At 45.1% G+C, this 14171-nt stretch overlaps 1 protein-coding gene across 2 annotated transcripts in view; it reads right to left on the bottom strand.

Moving 5' to 3' along the window:
• LOC116980997 (protein FRA10AC1) overlaps positions 1 to 12503 on the bottom strand; it is a 65126-nt gene extending 52623 nt beyond the window's left edge. For both annotated transcript variants that reach the window (XM_033033582.1, XM_033033581.1), the window contains exons 1-2: positions 12390 to 12503; positions 491 to 561 (exon numbers count right to left, since the gene is read on the bottom strand). In XM_033033582.1, coding sequence (XP_032889473.1) covers positions 491 to 561; positions 12390 to 12437 — 119 coding nt within the window. In that variant the 5' untranslated portion in view covers positions 12438 to 12503. The remainder of the gene's footprint in view (positions 1 to 490; positions 562 to 12389) is intronic.
• Positions 12504 to 14171: the final 1668 nt, after the last annotated feature.

Below are 14171 nucleotides of genomic sequence, written 5' to 3'. Positions count from 1 at the left end.
TACGTATGAAGCGCAGGTCCATACACACACAGTAGCTCAGCTGGCGAGAATGTTTATCCCGAATGTCCCATGACCTGAGCATGCGCAGTTGTAATACCGAATTCGCTTATTGTCATTTATTTTTATTCCCCAAACCCAAGACACGGTTCAAAATAAACATCCTACACATATGCACATAACTATTTTTCATCCTTTCTACCCTTGTTTTCTGATATTATTATGCTCTTTATTGCTTTCTTTCAATTTCTTAATTTCTTTCAATATAGGTAGAAATGTATCTTCTTGCTTTTTGGCGGAAAGGATATAAACTACCTTAGATAACTTTAGGTAACCTGCATATGACCTGATTTATGTCAAACTTTTAATTTGAAATTGTATCTCAAATTAAAGTATTTGTTTGCTCATAATTAAAATAATCAAAAAATAAACAGTTCCAGAAGAAGTATTTCTTATACTGTGATGTTTTGGACAAAGTGCAAATAAACCTTACCTTTGACTTTTACTGTTAGATGTCTCTGCTTCATGTTCATCCTCACTGAATTCTGAATCATAACCACGCTCCTATGGACAAAAGGAAATAATAACTACAGAATAAACATGCCCATCTAACTTCAGGACTTTAATTTTTTATTGATCATGTACTTAAGTTTTAGAGATATACTAGACCAAGTGCAGACCCGTTGGGTCTGCTCCCCCAACGCAGCCGTTCCCTACCCGTAGCCCCCACGGGAGACGTGGTCCTCCAACTCAAGCCGTTCCCGAACATAAGATTCCAGCACTCAGCAGTGCGGCTGTTTTTAAATGGCGTATTTGAGGCGAGAGGCGGGCCAGCAGCCGCTATGGTCGCTGGCCAGCAGGAGGCGACAAAATGAGTGAGTGGGGGGGGGAGAAGGATTTTATTAAAAATGTGTACATAAACACGACGAAATTTAATGAGGAGTGGATACTTGGAATGAAAAGTGAAATCTCTACCGAAATGGAAAAAATCTTGGCGTTTCTGGGTCTGGTGTTGGCGTAGCAATGAATCAAAGGCTGGCACCCACAAGTCAGGCAGAAACACACACACACACAGCCAGCCAGCCAGAGTTTTAATATTATATAGAGTTCAGAATAATTAAAATATACTGCATAGTCCATACTGAGCAAATTGAAGTTTTTTTGATTGATCCCACTTTCGTTCTCGCAGTTCATAGTACTGCATATTCCTGCTCTTCATGTGTAGGAAGGAACTGTAGATGCTGGTTTCAACCGAAGATAAGACACCAAAAGCTGGAGTAATTCAGCGGGTCAGACAGCATCTCTGGAGAAAAGGAATTGGTGATGTTTCAGGTCGAGACCCTTCTTCAGAAACGTGATCTATTTGTTTTCTCCAGATATACTGTCTGACCTGCTGAGTTACTACAGCTTTTTGTCTCCATCCTGCTCTTCCAGGCACCTTTTAAACACGATGAAGGTTTTTGTCCCACCACCTTTCCCAACCTTTTGCCGTAATGTTTTTTTCTCAACTTCCCACTAATTCATTTACCAATCAACTTAAATTTATATCCCTTAATTAGCAACCACTTTCCCCAAGGGAAACAAACCCTTTCCATTTATGGTTCCCAAGGGTGATTTATTTGCATTTCAGATCTCTTAAAGACAATTTAAACCTCAATTAAATTTACCGCAAGATTTTTTTGACCTAAAGAAAACAAAACCAGCCTAGTCAGTCTCACCTCATAACTATAATTCTCTAGTCTTGCTGACATTCTCATAAATCATCTCTGCACCCTTTCTAGTGTTATTACATCTTTCCTATAATAGTATCCAGACTCCAGCAGCAACCTAACTATTGTTTTGTATAATTCTAATATGAGCTCCCTGTTGTGTGAATGATCCGCATCGCCATGTGAATGATCCTCAATACCACCCCTTAACACCAAATTATAAAGATCCTCAAACGATCTAAAATAAATTACAATAATAAATCCATAAACTTGTATTAGCTTAATCTAAGGATGATAAGCTGATTTTTCACCAATCCTATAATCATTTATCTAGGGGCTTTTTAGTCAAGCTGTTGTAACAGAGGTCCAACCAGACCACCTCCACCTTTATTCACTTGGCTTAACACTATCGTGCACTGAACAACCTTGCCGTCAACTCTGCTCATTATCTCAAAGTCAAAGATTTAACTCTCTCTGTCAGTAATACAACATGCAAACGGGCAGGAGGAGGCCATTCGGCCCTTCGAACCAGCCTACTAATCCCACGTGTGCATTAATTTCATTTATTTCCAAGCATTACTCATTCAAGTTTAGATAATTCTTAAATATTGTAGGAAGGAACTGCAGATCCTGGTTTAAATTGAAGATGGACACTAAATGCTGGAGTAACTCAGCGGGACAGGCAGCATCTATCCAGGTACTTAAGCATTGTTACCATCACCTTCTCTGGCAACTCATTCCAGATACCTACTATTCTTTGTGTGAAAAATGTATCTTGCAGCTCTCCTTTAAACGCTCTTCCTCTCGCTTTAGTTTTAGTTCTAGTTTTAGAACACACTACCATTGGAAACAGACACTGGCTATCAACCATATCAATGCCTCTCATACTTTGACATATGTCTATCATATCACCTCTACGCCTCCATCGCTGCAGGGAAAAGCAGACCTGGCCTATCCAAACTCTCTTGATGACGCAGGAAAAATGCGGCATGGGACAGGTAGAGGCAGCTGGGATAAAGAGCAACCCTAAAACACAAGTGCCTACTTAAGGAAATCAGGTGTGCAAATAGGGGACAGGAGATAGCATCGACAGATCCAAAGGATCTAAGGAAAATCTAGATTGTATGTACATAAAGGGAAAGAGGGTAACTAAGGAGAGAACAGGGCCTCTCAGAAACCAAAGTGGTCATCTCTGTGTAGAATCGCAGGAGATGGGCTTCAATGAGTATTTCTCCTGTTTTTACCGTGTAGAAAGACATGAAGACTGGGGAACTTGGGACATATCTTAATGGAGATATCTTGAGGACAATCCATATTATGGCCTAGGCTGGACGTCCTAAGGCATATAAAGGTAGATAAATCTCCCGGTCCTGCTCAGTTATATCCGAGGGTAGCTGGAGAAGAAATTGCGGGCGGTTTGGCTGAGATATACAAATTATTATTAAATAAGTGTAAGGTGTCTGAAGACTGAAGGGTGGCTACTGTTGTGCCTCTTTATAATAAGGTCTGCAAGGAAAAGCTTAGGAAATATATAACAGTGATCCCAACATCGGTGATGGGCAGGTTACTGGATAGGATTCTGAGAGAAAGGGGCTGATTACGTAGTCAACGTGGTTTTGTACATGTTTTTTTAAGAAGTAACCAAAAAGAGTCATGAGGATAAACCCTGGGGCATTGTCTACAATTGTAGACAATTGTGAAGTACAATTTGATCGGGTTATCATATGGTAGTCTGCTCTGGAAGGTGAGATCGCATGTGATCCAGGTAGCTAGCCAACTGGATATAGTTGGCTTCATGGAATGAACCAGTGGGTGATGGTGGAAGGTTGTTTTTTGGACTGAAGGCTTGTGATTAGTGGTGTGCCTCACGGTTGTTTGCTTGGCCCATTGCCATTTGTGGTTTATACCAATGGTTTGGATGAGAATATACAAGGAATGGTTGGTACGTTTTCAGATGACACTCAAGAACCAAGAACCAAGAAGTGGGTGGTATCATAGAAAGCGCAAACGGTTATCAAAAATTACAGCAGGACCTTAATCAGCTGGGCAAATAGGCTGAGGAATGTCTAATGGAGTTCAAAGCAGATGTGCAACTGTTGCATTTTAGAAAGTCAAACTAGGGAAGGACCTTCGAAGTGAATGGCAGGGTCCTGAGGAGTGTTGTAGAGTAGAGGGATCTAGGAGTTCAGGAAGAGAATTCCTTGAAAGTGATATCACAGGTAGATAGGGTGGTCAAGAAGGTTTTCAGTACATTGGCCATCATTAGAATATTGAGTATAGGTTAGGATGTTATGTTACAGTTGGACAAGACATTGGTGCCGCCACATTTGGAGCAATGTTGGGCTTCAATGAGTATTTCAAAGGTAGACAAAAATGCTGGAGAAACTCAGTGGGTGAGGCAGCATCTATGTGGCAATAACCTCACCCAGCATTTTTGTCTACTTTCGATTTTCCAGCATCTGCAGTTCCTTCGTAAACACTTATTAAAAACTATGTAATTTAGTTAAATCCAAAGCAAATAATGTAGATGCTAAATATTTGAAAAAGGAAACAAATTCAAAAAAAGAAGTGTAGGAAGGAACTGCAGTTGCTGGTTTAAACCGTAGACTCAAAAATCTGAAATAACTCAGTCGGTCAGGCAGCATCTCTGGAGAAAAGGAATAGGTGACGTTTCAGGTCGAGACCCTTCTTGTAATTGTGAGTCAGGGGAAAGGGAAACAAGAGAATTAGACAGTGATATAGAGAGATATAGAACAAATGAATGAAAGATATGCAAAAAAGTCATGATGATCAAGGAAAGGGTCCATTGTTAGCTGTGAGCTAGGTGAAAACGAGTTATAGACAATGAAACTCACCAGGATGACAGTAAAACTAGTACAATGATGAGGGTGGGTGAGGGACAGAGAGAGAGGGGATGTAAGGGTTACTTGAAGTTAGAGTAATCAAAATGCATACTGCTAGGTTGTAAGCTGCCCAAGTGAAATATGAGCCGCAGTTCCTCCAATTTGCATTGGCCTCACTCTGACAGTGGAGGAGGCCCAGGACAGAAAGGTCAGTGTGGGAAATAGGAGGGTGAGTTAAAGTGTTTAGCAGCTGGGAGATCACGTAAGCCCTGATCAGAAGAGTTTGATAGCCCAAAACAAAACTCTTGTTTTTATTTACAAAGGCGGTATGACGTGATGAGCACTTTTAGGTTTTACGCTTAGGCAATACCCTGCATCAGATAGTTCAATCACTAGAAATGGTTCACAAATGTGACAAGCAATTTTTAACTAAGACCAAATGCATAATTAGATTTATCTCTCAAAAGTAAGCAATTATTTTCCTCCTCAACAGTGTCTTGCTGATAAATGCTTTTCCAACTGATTCACAGGTCAAATTTTAAAATCATAGCACAGGACCTGGCAAAGGTGGGCTTGGAATAGTTATTTACAGGTTAAATTTACATTCAACAAGGAGGTCATTTAAAAGGAATGCAGACAATGTATATGGGGCTCAAAGATAGGAGGGTAAAGAGAGGGCAAAAAATAGCACTGGTGTGCAAGATTACGGAAAATCCAAGAGCATTTATTAGTATTTTAAGAGGACAACCAGGAAAAGAAGATGGCCTATCAGGGACAATGTATGTGAAACTTTTTGAGGTTCAATTTCAGTTTAGTTTATTGTCACATGAAGCAAGGTACAATGAAAAGCTTTTGTTGCATGCTCTCCAACTGAATTGAATACTTCACATCTGAATTAGCTAAAAAAGACAATGTAGTTGGACAATTGAAGGAATGGCATTTTTTTAATTCTGGAACATTGTTAATTCTGGAAGTTATCATTAAAATGGGGATATTTGGGGATTCAGAGCTGCTGTAGCTTTGGAAGCAACAGCAGGAGAAGATTAGCAAGAGAAAACACTGATTGGCTCTAGCCCAAGTGGGAGGAGAGAAGTGAGTCAGAGGGGTGAAATCAGTTGAAAAGGAGAGGCAAACACAGGCAGACTTTATTCAGAGCTGCTGTAGATTTGGAAGCAACAGCAGGAGAAGTTTAGCAAGAGAAAACACTGATTGGCTCTAGCCCAAGTGGGAGGAGAGAAGTGAGTCAGAGGGGTGAAAGTTGAAAACTGAGGAATTTGGTTTGTAAATTGGTAAATTAGGCAATTTATCAGTCAATATAAGCAAGACGGCTATTAGGGAGAGGCAGTGAGTGAGCGGCCTTGTGAGGGAAGTGCCCTGTGAGAAAAGTGTGAGTCTTTGGCTCGAGTGCCCTGTGAGAAAAGTGTGAGTTTGGCGAGGAGGCTGAGGAGAGGAGGCTTACCAAAACACTGGAGAGGGAGAGACGAAAGAAGGAGATGTCAGGCAAGCTGATTCAGTGTGATGCTTGCACTATGTTGGAGGTCAAGGACACTGCTGGTGCCTCTGGCTGCTAAAAATTTGAGAAGTGCATCCAGGTAGAGCTCCTGAAGGACCGTGTTGGGGAACTGGAGAAGCAAGTGGATGACCTCAGGTTCGTCCGAGAAACTGAGTCGTTCCTCGACAGGTCTTACAGCAAGATTGTTACACCTAAGGTACTGGAAGAGAGAAGGTGGGAGATGGTGAGAAAGGGAGGGAAGCATGGAATGCAAACATCCCCGGGTGTTGTACCTCTTGTGAACAGGTTCACCCACTTAGAAGCTGTCGGGACCGAAGACGTTGTTACACTGAGCGGCGGACTGGCTTGCGATGCAAATAGGGCTGTTGAGTCAAAACCAAATAGGCCAAAGTCAGGCAACGCCATTGTAGTGGGAGACTCCATTGTGAGAGGTACGGACAAGGGTTTCTGCAGCAACAGACGGGATTCGAGGATGGTGTGCTGCCTTCCTGGTGCCAGGATCCAGGATGCCACGGACAGAGTGCAGAAAATCCTCAAGGGCGAAGGTGAATAGCCGTAAGTCGTAGTGCATGTCGGCACAAATGATGTCGGAAAGAAGGGGATGAATATTCTGCAGCGTGACTTTAGAGAGCTTGGAAAAATGCTGAAAAACAGGACCTCCAGGGTTGTTATCTCCGGTTTGCTTCCAGTTCCTCGTGCTGGCGAGAACAGGAACAGGGAGATACGGGACCTGAATGTGTGGCTGAGGAACTGGTGCACGGGGCAGGGATTTAGATTCTTAGATCACTGGGATCTGTTTTGGAGTAAGGGGGAACTGTAAAAAAGGGACGGATTGCATCTTAACAGGTGGGGGACCAGCATTCTGGCAGGCAGGTTTGCCACTGCTACACGGGTGGTTTTAAACTGAATAAGGGGAGTGGGGTGTCAAATGGGATAGTTGTGGATGGAGTTAAAGGGAAAGGGTTTCTTAAATGTGTGAGCGGAGAGACAGAGGGGTGTAAAATGAGGATAGAAGCAATAGGTAGCAAGGTGAAAAGTAAAAGTGGCAGGCAGACAAATCCTGGGCAAAAATCAAAAAGGGCCACTTTTCAACATAATTGTATAAGGGGTAAGAGTGTTGTAAAAACAAGCCTGAAGGCTTTGTGTCTCAATGCAAGGAGCATTCGTAATAAGGTGGATGAGTTGAATGTGCAGATAGCTATTAATGACTATGATATAGTTGGGATTACGGAGACATGGCTCCAGGGTGACCAAGGCTGGGAGCTGAACATCCAGGGATATTCAATATTCAGGAGGGATAGACAGAAAGGGAAAGGAGGTGGGGTAGCGTTGCTGGTTAGAGAGCAGATTAACGCAATAGAAAGGAAGGACATTAGCTTGGAGGATGTGGAATCGATATGGGTAGAGCTGCGAAACACTAAGGGGCAGAAAAACGCTAGTGGGAGTTGTGTACAGGCCACCTAACAGTAGTAACGGAGTTGGGTATGGCATCAAACAGGAAATTAGAAATGCGTGCAACAAAGGTAAAACAGTTATAAAGGGTGACTTCAATCTACAAATAGATTGGGTGAATCAAATTGGCAAGGGTGCTGAGGAAGAGGATTTCTTGGAATGTATGCGGGATAGTTTTCTAAACCAACATGTAGAGGAACCAACGAGAGAGCAGGCCATTCTAGATTGGGTATTGAGTAATGAGGAAGGGTTAGTTAACAGTCTTGTTGTGCGTGGCCACTTGGGCAAGAGTGACCATAATATGGTTGAGTTCTTCATTAGGATGGAGAGTGACATTGTTAATTCAGAAACGAGGGTCCTGAACTTAAAGAAAGGTAACTTTGAGGGTATGAGACGTGAATTGGCCAAGATAGACTGACAATTGATTCTTAATGGGTTGACGGTGGATATGCAATGGAAGTCATTTAAAGACTGCATGGATGAACTACAACAATTGTTCATCCCAGTTTGGCAAAAGAATAAATCAGGGAAGGTAGTGCATCCGTGGCAGTGACTAGTGGGGTACCGCAAGGCTCAGTGCTGGGACCCCAGCTATTTACGATATATATTAATGATTTGGACGAGGGAATTGAATGCAACATCTCCAAATTTGCGGATGACACAAAGCTGGGGGGCAGTGTTAGCTGTGTGGAGGCTGCAAGGTGACTTGGATAGGCTGGGTGAGTGGGCAAATGCATGGCAGATGCAGTATAATGTGGATAAATGTGAGGTTATCCACTTTGGTGGCAAAAACAGGAAAGTAGACTATTAACTGAATGGTGGCCGATTAGGAAAGGGGGAGATGCAACGAGACCTGGGTGTCATGGTACACCAGTCATTAAAAGAAGGCATGCAGGTGCAGCAGGCAGTGAAGAAGGCAAATGGTATGTTAGCATTCATAGCAAAAGGATTTGAGTATAGGCGTAGGGAGGTTCTACTGCAGTTGTACAGGGTCTTGGTGAGACCACACCTGGAATATTGCGTACAGTTTTGGTCTCCTAATCTGAGGAAGGACATTCTTGCCATAGAGGGAGTACAGAGAAGGTTCACCAGACTGATTCCTGGGATGTCAGGACTTTCATATGAAGAAAGACTGGATAGACTCGGTTTGTGCTCGCTAGAATTTAGAAGATTGAGGGGGGATCTTATAGAAACTTACAAAATTCTTAAGGGGTTGGACAGGCTAGATGCAGGAAGATTGTTCCCGATGTTGGGGAAGTCCAGAACAAGGGGTCACAGTTTAAGGATAAGGGGGAAATCTTTTAGGACCGAGATGAGGAAAACATTTTTCACACAGAGTGGTGAATCTCTGGAATTCTCTGCCACAGATGGTAGTTGAGGCCAGTTCATTGGCTATATTTAAGAGGGAGTTAGATGTGGCCCTTGTGGCTAAAGGGATCAGGGGGTATGGAGAGAAGGCAGGTACAGGATACTGAGTTGGATGATCAGCCATGATCATATTGAATGGCGGTGCAGGCTCGAAGGGCCGAATGGCCTACTCCTGCACCTATTTTCTATGTTTCTATATTAGATACCTTCACAGGGTTAATGGTGGATCAATATCCAGTTAAGCTCCTGTCCCACTTTCACGACCTAATTGGCGACCTCGGCCGAGTTTGCCCTTGACTCATACTCTCAGCATGGTCGCCACGAGGTCGTAGGTCACTCTTCCTCATGCTCGTGGGTGGTCTCTGCGTACTCGTGGCCTCAAGTAGGTTGCGGTGTTTTTTCCTGCCTAATAAAAAATGTCGACGAGTAAAAAAAAAAGGTAGGCATGGTAAAAATTGATACTTTTCACTCGTAGGTAGGTCGTTGGTAGGTCGTGATGGTAGTTGTAGGTCGGTAACTGGCCCGAGAAAAAATGCAAACATGACATTGTTTTATCATGTGATAATTTCCACTCGTAGCTAGTCTTAGGTGTGGAAGACTGAGGTCGAGGGGGGTCGTAGACATAGTTGTAGGAGTTATTTTACTTCGGCAAGTCAACACGACCTTGACATTTTTTTCAACTCGTCTCGGGTCTTTTAAACTCGTGGATTAGGACGTCCAAGTTGGACAGTCCCTTTAATGAGACATATCTCAGGATTCGCTGGGGGGCCAGGGAGGAGCTTGCTGAAAAGGTTCTCAAACCTGAAAAGTTAACTGTTTCTCTTTCCATAGATGTTGCCTCAACTACTTTGTGTTTCCATTATTTTCTGTTTTCATTTCAGTTTTGCTGCATATGCTGTTTATTGGTTTTCATTCACTAAGGACTTCTGAAGTGGGGGTGAGGGGGGTGCTCAATGTCTGACAATTTTTTTAAAGAAGGAATGTTGAATGCAATCTTCTTCTTTCATGTCCTTATGCTATATAGTGGCTCGCCACTGTACACATCGTTGCGCTATTGGAGTGTTAAGTGCAAGGTCTGCAGTAGTACATGGATTATCCAGCAATGGGCATTGCAGTGGGGTGGGAGATTGCAACCTTCACGTGGTCCACCCTGTTTCGACGAATGCAATCAACTTGGTGTGCACAAACAGAAGATCAAATAGAACGTTGTCTTACAACTTTAGGCTGTGCACGCCATAGGCAAGAAGAAGGCATTGCAGTAGGTGTTGCATTGTCTGGGTCTGTGTGCCACAATCACAGGTTGTTGTACCCTCGATGTAGCCCCATTTGTGCATTGTCACCCTTGACCGCCCGACCCCGGTTCGCAGTCGGTTGAGACATCTCCAGTTCAGCCAGTGTTCATCAGCACCTGGTGGTAAGCGCGCTGCTGCTGGTATACGCATCTTGGTGGAAATAGGGACAGTGGCTAGTCTGTTCTTCCACATCTGGAGGCGAGCTTCAGTTGGTGTTGTTTCCAATGGGGTGACGTTGGTTAGGAAGAGGGCAATGTGATTGATGTTGTCGATATATGCTTTCAGTATCCTTCAAAGATTTCCACATGGGAAACTTGTCAGGTTAATGGGGGATGGTTACAAGCATATCTGTCATTAATTTGTTCTGTATCTCTCTACATCACCGTCTACATCTCTCGTTTCCCTTTCTCCTGACTCAGTCTGAATAAGGGTCTCGACCCGAAACGTCAACCATTCCTTTTCTCCAGAGATGCTATCTGGCACCGTTGAGTTGCTCCAGCTTTTTGTGTCCATCTTCAGTTTAAACCTGCATCTGCTGTTCCTTCCTGCACAACTAACTTGCTTTGCTCTCCTTCCCAATTGTGACAAAGGCTCAAAGTCGACCTGAAAGATTAACAACTTCTCTTTCCACAAATGCTACCTGCCTGCTGAGGGTTTACAGCATTTTATTTGGATCCTACTTGATAATTAAAATATCCAGCTTTAAAATAAAATAAATGCAAGCAATGGTGGAGGGCTGTCCTGTGAACAGAAGCCTATCACCAGTAGTTTATCACAGGGACTAGTGCTGGGACTGACTATTTGTTACATGCATATGTAGGTAGAAATTAGTAAGCTCAAAAGATGACATGAAAACTAGTGGTCTTGTTGAATGTGTGGAAGATGACCTTGGGCTAAAGATGATAATGATCAGTTGGTAAAATGGGCAGAGCAAAAGGAGATTGAAAGGAAAAGGAATCTTCGTAAGTATGAGATGATGTGCTTAAGCAGGACTAATCAGGCTAAGACATACAGTGAATAGCAGGGAATATTGTGGAACCGAGGACCAAAAGTCTGTAAAGATGGCAGCATCAGTAATAAGGTGATGAAGGCTTACATTGTGCTGGCTTTCATTAGCCAGAGCATAGAGGAAAGAGCAGGGATGCTACTGTAGAATTTTAGAAAACATTGGTTGGCCATAGCGAGTGTACTATCTGCAGTTCTGACTGTCACCTCAAAGGAAGAGTGCACAATCACCAGGGTGGTACTGAGGTTGTAATGTTTCAGTCATAAGAAACTGGAAAGACCAGCAAAAACATGATGCTGGAGGAACTTATTAAGTCAGGCAGTATCTATGGAGGGAAAAAGTTCAGAAAAAGATGAAGAGTCACTACCATACACATTGTCTGTCCATTCCCTTCACAGATGTCACCTGATCTGCTGAGTTCCTTGTTGTTTTTTTGTCAAGATTCCAGTAACTACGGTCTCTTGTGTCTCGAGTTCTTCCAGCACTTTGTTGCTCGGGATTACAACTGCAGTCTCTTGCGTCTTTGTGGGAAAACTAGCTTTGTTTTACTTGGAGCAAAGGAGGGATGAGATGGAGATACACACATTTATGAGATCCATTGATAGGATAGGACACTTTTCTCAATTGTATAGTCTAAAACCAAAGGACATAGAATCGAGGTAAGAGGTTTAGTGGGAAAATAAGATTATTATTTTTTTTACCCAGAGGATGGTTGGAGCCTGGAATGCGATGTCTGATAGGTTGGCATTTGCACCGAGAACTAGTCGAGCACAGGGCAGAGAAGGTTACGGACAAAGTGCTGGTAAATTGAATTAATCCAAATGTGCAGGAAAGAACTGCAGATGCTGGTTTACACTGCAGATAGACACAAAATGCTGGAGTAACTCAGCGGGACAGGCAGCATCTCTGGAGAGAAGGCTCTGAAGAAGCGTCACCCACTCCTCTCCAGAGATGATGCCTGTCCCGCTGAGATACTCCAGCATTTTGTGACTATCGTCAATACAATATAATGTAATGGGCCACTGTGGGCCTATTTCTGTAGGGAATGACGCCAGGAATTTAATCAAGCCTCTGCTGAATCGCACCCTTAGGACGGGCAACACTTGGGCGATTGCTCAACGTGTCATCCTCTGGTTCATTTCACGGGGTTACTTCGCTGCACCCTTGCCTTCCCTTCCCACCCCCTGAAACCGATGTAAGTCTCCAGACCTGAACAAGATCCAACTTGGGCCCGCGGCCGCTCATCCTTCCTTCCATCCTTCCCCCGCCCGCCCGCCTGGCCCGGACCGGACCGCGCAGCCGCCAACGTCACACGTCACACGGCACACGGCAGCGACGTTAGGGCGCGGGAGCGCGCGCGCAGTTTGCCAGCCGCCCAGCGAGCGGCCGTTGGTCCAGTGTCGGGAGCGCGCGAGCGGCCGTTGGGCCACAGGGAGCGGGAGCGCGCGAGCGGCCGTTGGTCCAGTGTCGGGAGCGCGCGAGCGGCCGTTGGTCCAGTGTCGGGAGCGCGCGAGCGGCCGTTGGTCCACAGGGAGCGGCCGTTGGTCCAGTGTCGGGAGCGCGCGAGCGGCCGTTGGTCCAGTGTCGGGAGCGGCCGTTGGTCCAGTGTCGGGAGCGGCCGTTGGTCCACGGGGAGCGGCCGTTGGTCCAGTGTCGGGAGCGGCCGTTGGTCCACAGGGAGCGGCCGTTGGTCCACAGGGAGCGGGAGCGCGCGAGCGGCCGTTGGTCCACAGGGAGCGGCCGTTGGTCCACAGGGAGCGGCCGTTGGTCCACAGGGAGCGGCCGTTGGTCCACAGGGAGCGGCCGTTGGTCCACAGGGAGCGGGAGCGCGTGAGCGGCCGTTATCCAACGACCAGCAAAAAGTTATCTCACCGAGCGCCCAAAATAAAACAACAAAACTTGCAGATGCTGGAAATGGAGACCCCCCCCTCACCCCCCCCACCTACATAAAAAATATGTGTAGGAATATCTTAGAATATCAGACAACATCAGTAGAAACATAGAAAAATAGATGCAGGAGTGGGCCATTCGGTCCAGTCAAGAGAGTTTCATGTCATGTGTCCCAGATAGGACAATGAAATTCTTGCTTGCTGCAGCACAACAGAATATGTAAACGTAATACAGAACAGGAGATAAAAGTTCATTGTGTGTATATACCATAGACTATATACACAATAAATAAACAAAGTGCAATAGTAATAATAGGCTGTTATTGTTCAGAGCTTGGTTGATGTGTTAAATAGCCTGATGGCTGTTCCTGAACCTGGATGTTCCAGATTTCAAGCTCCTATACCTTCTTCCCGATGGCAGCGGAGAGATGAGTGTGTGGCCAGGATCAAAGATACTAGAGGAGCTCCGCTCTATAATCTTTGGCCAGGATGGTGTGGGTCTTTGATGATGTTGGCAGCCTTTTTGAGGCAGTGATGGCGATAGATCCCTTCGATGGTGGGGAGGTCAGAGCCGATAATGAACTGGGCAATGGTCACAACTTTCAGCATTTTCCCCGCTCCTGGACGTTCAAGTTTCCGAACCAAGCCACGATGCAGCCAGTCAGTATGCTCTCTACCGTGCATCTGTAGAAGTTGTAGAGAGTCCTCCTTGACATACCGACTCTCCGTAATCTTCTCAGGAAGTAGAGGCGCTGATGTGGCTTGTTTAAAATTGCATCAGTGTGCTGGGACCAGGAAAGAGGGTGGTGCTGGAGTGTGGGCCGAGCCCGGGGCTTGGGATGGGGCTGTGACCGGGGCCCTCTCCCTCTCCCTCTCTACCCTTCCTTCCCCCCACTCTACCCCCTCCCTCTCCCTCTACACCCCTCCCTCTCTCTCTCTCTACACCTCTCCCCCTCCCTCTCTGCCGCCTCCCTCTCTGCCCCATCCCTCTCTAGTATCCCCCTCCCTCTCCAACACCCCTCCCTCTCTAGGGATTGAAGAGGGAGGCTGAAGAGGAGGAGGAGGGAGTGCTGGGGGATGAGGAGGAATGAGTCGCGCCTGC

This window comes from Amblyraja radiata, chromosome 15 (assembly GCF_010909765.2).
Source record: "Amblyraja radiata isolate CabotCenter1 chromosome 15, sAmbRad1.1.pri, whole genome shotgun sequence".
NCBI classification, from domain to species: Eukaryota; Metazoa; Chordata; class Chondrichthyes; order Rajiformes; family Rajidae; genus Amblyraja; species Amblyraja radiata.
This window is presented reverse-complemented; position numbering and strand designations above follow the sequence as displayed.